The sequence below is a fragment of the Apis dorsata genome, unplaced genomic scaffold (assembly GCF_000469605.1).
Source record: "Apis dorsata unplaced genomic scaffold, Apis dorsata 1.3 scaffold_137, whole genome shotgun sequence".
NCBI classification, from domain to species: Eukaryota; Metazoa; Arthropoda; class Insecta; order Hymenoptera; family Apidae; genus Apis; species Apis dorsata.
In genome coordinates this window covers 195480-203032 of record NW_006263429.1, presented here as the reverse complement: position 1 = coordinate 203032, position 7553 = coordinate 195480, and the positions used below count along the sequence as shown (strand labels likewise).

The 7553-nt window shown below is 28.2% G+C and overlaps 1 protein-coding gene and 1 long non-coding RNA gene across 3 annotated transcripts in view; one reads left to right on the top strand and one right to left on the bottom strand.

Moving 5' to 3' along the window:
• Positions 1 to 7553, bottom strand: part of LOC102677742 (class A basic helix-loop-helix protein 15-like) — a 27971-nt gene that overhangs the window by 7546 nt on the left and 12872 nt on the right. For both annotated transcript variants that reach the window (XM_006613187.2, XM_006613188.2), the window contains exons 3-4: positions 4405 to 4563; positions 1595 to 1783 (exon numbers count right to left, since the gene is read on the bottom strand). In XM_006613187.2, the coding sequence (XP_006613250.1) occupies positions 1595 to 1783; positions 4405 to 4533 (318 nt within the window). In that variant the 5' untranslated portion in view covers positions 4534 to 4563. The remainder of the gene's footprint in view (positions 1 to 1594; positions 1784 to 4404; positions 4564 to 7553) is intronic.
• Positions 4473 to 5528, top strand: LOC102677611. The gene is made up of 3 exons (XR_421332.1): positions 4473 to 4620; positions 4742 to 4803; positions 5352 to 5528. It is a non-coding gene; the product is annotated as an uncharacterized LOC102677611 (long non-coding RNA).

Sequence of the window (7553 nt, the reverse complement as noted above, 5' to 3'; positions counted from 1 at the left end):
AAAAAAAAAAAAAAAAAAAAAAGAAAAATTCACAAAGATTCTGAATCTGAAAAGATTCAGAATTTTTCTTCGTTCGAGAAACTTTCAGTTTCTTACGTTTCACTACGTATCATACGATATTCTTCGTCTTTCTATTTCTCCTCGACCTCGTTGCGAAAAGATGACTTTTGCATAAACTCTCGAACACCAGCTCGGCTACCATATGAATTTTACAACTCTGAATTCCCTTATTTCACACCCCCTCCTCCACCCTTTAAATAACGCCTGAACCGGCGCACGGGTCGCCCACGCTCGCGTCTTAGATCCGGCATTTACTACATCCACGAGATATTACGCTTCTATTATTGCCCTCGAACCGGGTATTGTTGCGGGGCATGGCGGAAAAAGCGTTTCGCCACGATATAACGAGATCGCGTGCTCGATCTTGTATAACGTTAAGACTTCGAATTCCTTCGTTTCGTTTTTCAAAAATAAAATTTTTCGTATCGATGAACATAGAAATTGAACAAAGATTCTAAAGTTTTTTTTTTTTTTAAAATATCGTAAATATCTAAATAACGAGAATTTGCGTATCGTGGACATGAATAAAAGATCGGACTGGATACATGGAAAATTTTTAAAGAATGTGGAAATTTATAAGGATCTAATCATCGATTTTTCGAACGAATGAATTTTTCGTTTCGATCTACTCAAATGTGTGTGTGTGTGTATATGTATATATATATTTATTTTTTGTTATACATGTGAACTATTGGATTAACTATATATATAGTATATATAGTAACTATATATAATAGTTTATCATATTCGAATTATGTATAACAAAAAATAAAATGAAAAAGAAAAGTTGCAATGGCGGAAAAATAAACAAGAAAAAAAAACAGTAGAGAAAGAAATTAAAAAAATTCTAAAGGAACATCGCAATGAAATATAATATAATAAAGTATAGTAGAAAAAAAAAGAGAGAAAGCAAAGTTGCAATGGCGGAAAAATAAACAAGAGAAAAGGAAAAAACGAGTGAACGCAGTAAAGCAAGAAAAATTAAAGTTCTAGAGGAAGATTGACAATAAAATATATAATATTCAATAAATAATATTTCAAACGTATAATAATATAATATAATATATATTGAAAATAAAAATTTTTACCAAGTTTAAAAAAAATATTGGAGATATATGAAACGAAATAATATTTGCATAACCCGAGTAAAAAACGCAGGAATAAAAAAAAAAGATTAAATTAGATATATGAAATCGTCACGAAAATGAAATTTTCATTCCAACCTCTTCAAATTTTACGATTTTAATTTTTGAATAAACGAGTTTTCCACTTGCGACCTACGCAAGTGTGTCGTCGTTGGGAAAGTTGGTCATGAATCACGGTTATTTTGTAACGCGTGGAAAACTGTGCGTTTATATGCGTAATATGAGATGAGATTCGAATTAATTTTCGAGATCGACGTATTCTTCGATAAAAATTTTTCGTCGACAAATTGCGTTTCTTCTTTAAAGAAGTTAGGTTAGGGGATTTAAGCGTGCGGTGGAAAGTTGGTAACCGTGAATCGTTAGGTATTTTGTAACGCGCGAACAATTACCTCGAAAGCGTCGTTTAGGGAATGCATTCTCATTCTTTCTCTCTCGTTGCTCTCGAGCCTCCTCAGGTTCCTTTCCCGCGCAGAGATCCCGCTTTTTCGCCTCCTCGTCGTCGGTGGACCACCACGATTCCTTCTTTTAGCCTGTTTAGGGCTTCTTTCGCTCCCGCTGCTGTCGCTCTCCTCGCCCACCTTTTCAATCGTTTTCAAAAATAATTCTCCAAATTAACACATTCTCGATCTCGATCTCCTCTCTCATTCCACGATTTCGTTTCGTTTCGTCATTCTTTTCATTCCTTTTTTTTTTTCTTTTTTTTTTTTCCCCCCCCCCTCCAATGTTGTACGTTAGGTAACCAAGGAAGTTTTTATCGTTATTTTTACGATTTAAGAAAAGTATCCGTTGTTTTACGAACGATTGTAAACGATTTTTGCGACTTAAAATTGGATACGTGGTGGATTAACAGTTAGAATTATGCATTTCTGCGCATACCATGCTAAGTGTAGAGTAAAAATAGTTTTTATATTTTTATAATTTGCGAGTAAAAAAATTTCCTTCTCGAATTTTTCTTTAAAAAAAAAAAAAAAAATTGCAAAACTTTCTTGGTTACTTAATAATTAAAAAAAAAGGAAAAAAAAAAGAATTTTACGATTAAAAGTAATTATTTTGATAGTATAAAAAAAATACACGAATGATTTATGAGATGTATATATCAATGGATCAATGGAAAAAAAAAAAAAAAAAATTCGAGTATAAAAAAGAGAAACTAACTTTATTCGAATTGCTCGATCGATTGCCTTTACCTTTAATAATAAACTCTGTTCGATTGGAGGTTCGATTTCGTTCTCATCGAAGATCGAAAATCGACCGATCTTTGTATTTCATTGATGTATTTTTCATTGTGAACGTTGGTATTCGCGAGATTATATAACGAATCGTATATTCTAATATTAGTTGGAAACTCGAGTTTCTTGTAAAAGATAAGATTAAAATTGACGCAAGTGTGTAATTGTATCTGTGTAATTTTGTTTATTGGATATCAGAAATTTTTGTTCGATATCTTTTATTTCGAAAAGATCGAATATGCATCTGCAACTTTTTGCATTAGTGACATTTCCAGGAAATGCAATAATCGTACATATATATTGTTCAGACGTATATAATTTTCTTATCATTGTTTGTAAAAAGTAGGTACTTACGTGAGCACTTACTTTTGTATATCGATTACGTTAATTGAATTGAAACTATAACAACAATATTATCTTTGATCAAAGAGAGATAACGTTAAGTTTGCATCATTTTGAATCATTCGTGGAAATAAAATTATTATTAAATCTAACCTTGGAAAAAAAAAAAATAATAAAAATAAGTTGGCAAAAAAAAAAAAAAATTTTTTTAAAAATATTAAAAAAAGAAAAATATTTTAAATATGAAATATTTATTAAATACGCACAGCGTAAGTGTTTAAATAATAAAAAGAATACACTTGTATTTTTAAAATCAGATTCCATTTGAATATATATTATTCTAAATATTTTGCTACTGCATATCTCTGTGCATATTTTCTACCAGTTTTGCTTAAAATAATCGCGCAAGTTGTTCAGAACATTTACGAATCTCAATGCCCGATAACCTTATCTTTGAATTTTCTTTTATACATAACTCCTACATGTATGCAGTGATTATAGTTCATTGCATACACTTTATATAAATGTTACTTTAATGTAATTAATAATTGATACTTTGATCGATGCTTTTTTCGATTAATAATCGATAATAATTGATATCTGAAAATCAACACTCGATATTGTTGACGAAAAGTCAGCACTTTGTTTTAATTAGTCTTTGTATAATAAAAATAAAATATAACCTTTGATTCTATCAACTCAAATTTCTGAATACACGATATCTTTGCACGAATTAAAAAATATTACATACACGTATCATAAATAAAATTTCTAAATTTATAATTTTGTAATTATCAAAAATGAAATATAACAAAATTTATTTTTAATATATTTATCGCACTTTGATTTTTTTTATTAATATAGAATATAATTACGAGTTCATTTTAAATAAGATACATATTTATCTTATTATCGATAGATAGATCGGTATGTATTGATAAAATTAATTCATCTAAAAAATCCAAGGAGAAATTTACAAACAATAATATAATTACAACGATATACTTCATTTTTATCTATCTAGATATCAAATTATATCTAGATATCAAATTCGTTATCAAATTATTCGAAAATTAATTGCAGATTTTAATAAAGTTATATAACTTCATTTAAAATTAAATTCAAAAAATTTCGAAATTCAAAAATTTCTATAATTTCATTAAAAAAAAGAAAAAGAAAGTATTAGGAAACTATTCTTAAATCAAATCGATATATCAATAGATTTATCTTATAAAATGTACAATTGATTAATTTTCTAAAAATATTTTATGTATTTTTTATGAGAAATGAATTAAAATGAAATCTTATATTGATATACAATGATAAAATTATAACATAATTGATAATTGAACTGCTTAGAAGATAAACTGATTAATAGTTTTAACAACAAAGTGTAAAATTATATCAACTTTTTAAAAAACATATAATTAATTATCATAATATTTAGCATTTTCTTACTTCTTGACAGCATGATAAGGAATTGCAGAAAACTTTCAAATGTAAAGATATAACAAATAAATAAAGATTTATTTTAATTTAATTAGAGCTCGATTTATTAATTACGCTACGAAACGTGTTCACCGACATGTTGCATTTAGTTGCACCAAAAATAGAAGAGATGTCCTTACCTCCGCGCCAACGACATGATGGCGACTTCGTTTTCCGGTAAGCGAGTCGACGGAAGCGTCGTCCAGGTCGATATACATCTCCTGATCACAGTCTTGATCGCTACCCGATAACCTCTCCAGGCTTCGCATTATCCCAAGGAAAGTAACGCGTTGGACCCCCTGGAATTGCACACGGATGCAATATTAATCTTCGTCGATCGGTTGAAAATATAATGTGTATGTTTATATATTGCTAATTTCTCGATGAATCATTTATTAGCGATATTCATCGATTCATCGTTATTTATGTGATTCAGACGTTCGATCCCTTTCGAGTTTACTTTTTTTACTTTCATAGAAAGTGTCAAAAGAAAAAAATCAATAATCTTGTCATGCATCTCATCGTTAATTATCGAATGGGTAAGTGATTCGACGATTGATCGATTAGAATATTTATCGAATTACGTTGTCTAACAGGTTCTTTTTGTCGCGTGAAGCATGTGTGTTTGATTTGTGAAAAAATAGTTGATAGTGTTGGAATTAGTATTGGAAGTCTTGAAATCGATAAGGATTCTATTAATATGAAAGATTTGTAAACAAGAGGAGTGTTGATTCATTTTTGACAGTTTCTTAAAAAAATGAAAATAACAAAGATAACCTTTTTCTAAAAGTTTTCCTGTTTCAAAACTTTACAGTTTCAGATTTCGATTCATTAATAAATCGATAAAATATTATTCTTATTCTTATTCATACATCATACACAAATAATATAATTTTTATCTTAAATTCGCTATTAATGAAAGAATAATTATTAAATTGAAATTTTTCCAAAATATTCTCGAGTGCAAAAAATCTTTAAGAAAATAAATAAATAGGGAATTACCGATGCATATATTGCAAGATTATTAATGGAAAGATAAATAAACTGTGGGATCTCCCAGCAATCGGTACAAATGTAAACATTTCAGGACAATTGAGAAACATTGGCACGAGAAACGTGCGCTAAACGAGATAATCGAAGTGGGATATCCCGTTTTCCCTGGCTATGCTTGATTCAATGCCAAGAATTCTTCGCACACAATTACGTTCTCTGTGCTTTACGATCTGCGATTAAGTAATTGTATATATCATTGTGGCGACGTACGTAAGTACATGAATAACTATAAGTCGTGCATTATCGAAGAAATGATATAAATATACAATCAATAAACTCTTTTGGTTTTTTAATATTCATTTACTTCTTATTTATTTATTTATTTTTTTTTTTTTCATTTACAAAGAAACAAAATAATAAAAATGATCAAACACGTGTTATTGAATTAAACAGATGAATGTTTTTTTCAAGTACCATAATATCACCTCAAAGAGAAAAAACAACGAAGGAAATATGGAGAGAAAGTCTGCTCCGACTGATGTTTCTTTCTGGATTGTCCAGTTCGATTTTCTCGTCGGGGAAACTTGTAATATTTCTGCGTTTTTATTACTTTAATGTATCAAACTCTTTTAAAGCATTCAACGTTTTAAAACATTCCAACATTCAGTGTTTCGACTAATAAACTTCATTGCAACTAATAATTTTCAAACGTTCTGCATGAAATAAACAAGACTAGTAATTATGAAATAATATATTGAGAAAATTTGCGATTCTCTCTCGATGTTAGCGAGTTACTTATGATCATGTGAAAATAATTATACATTCTGCAAAATAACCTATTGTTGTAATTGTTTCTAAAGTGTAGTCGCTCGTGCAACGTTTTGTTTTGTAGCACGATGCAATAAAAATTAGCAAAAGGCATCATTATTTCCGTAGAATTTATCTTGAAGAATCTCTATGGAGCATAAAATATTCAGACTGTGTATAGTCCCCATCATAAGTTATTGGAAACTTAATGTTTCAGGATAGAGAAAAATGAACATTATATGGTATTTAATATACCAACATGGTATGTGATAAAAAATTTTAAAATGTTAACTTAAAAAATATTTATGATTAATGTGAATAAGATGTTTAGATTAGGTTAAATTAGATTAGGAAAACTAGGTTAGAAAGACGACTTATTACTATATTTAGAAGCTATAATTAAATATATTTTTTAGTAATTACGATTGTTGGATGAAATAATAATCTATCGATACAGAGAACGCAAATTCTTATTAGGAAATAGAATATTGCGAATTTTTTTTTTCTCAGTAACGAAATATTTTTACTCGTATAAGAAGTGAAAAGAAAAAGAGTTATTTCATTCAAAACTGAGTTGTAAATGGATGAATTGTTATTTGCAAAGAATTTTATCGTTTCGTTTTGAAAAATATATTCGTAGAATATATTCGTGGAATATAATTCGTATATTTCAAATTTTATAACCTCTGACATTTCACTCTTCATTTTTTCATCATTTCGTGATTTGATTTTTTAAACATCTAAATATTCCTCTGTTTTATATAAAACAGTTTATACGAAAATTTCACAATGACATTTTACAATTTCTTTTACTTCTTTATTTAAAAATTTAAAAAGTTTTTATTATTTTAATCACATAGATTAACCTAAAACAAATTAATTTATCCTATAAATAGTTTGAATATGACATAAAAATTTATTCTTTTGTCTTCGAGTCAATAATTTTTTATTTTTTGAGATTTATATATTAAATTTTACATATTTTTGTTGTTTATATATATTCATTCTACATACAAAGCATAAAATTCAAAATTATATCAGTGTTCATATTTTTTTGATCAACTTTTTATTTATATAGAACAGTTTCTCAATAATATTGATTAAAAAAAATAAAAATAAAAATATATATGTCAAAAAAAATCAATAAAAGACCAATATTATCTCTCTCGACAAACTTAAAAATATTTTTCAAATAAACGTCCAATAAGATTTTTCGTTCGAAAACTTGTTTCCACAAACCGGTGAGCACAATTACACGCGAAAAAGATAATTAAACGAGCATTACTATTGGATGTCACAACAAGATCTCTCGCGCATGCTTCAACTACGAGATATACCACTCGATTCGTAAAGTGGTTTCGAGCATCCTTCGATATTAATCTTCGTCGATAGATCCTTCTAATTTAATATCAATTGCAGTGTCGATCAGAAGAAAATAATTTCTCGACAGAACAGCTTTTTCATAGAGAATTTGTATATAACTATAAGA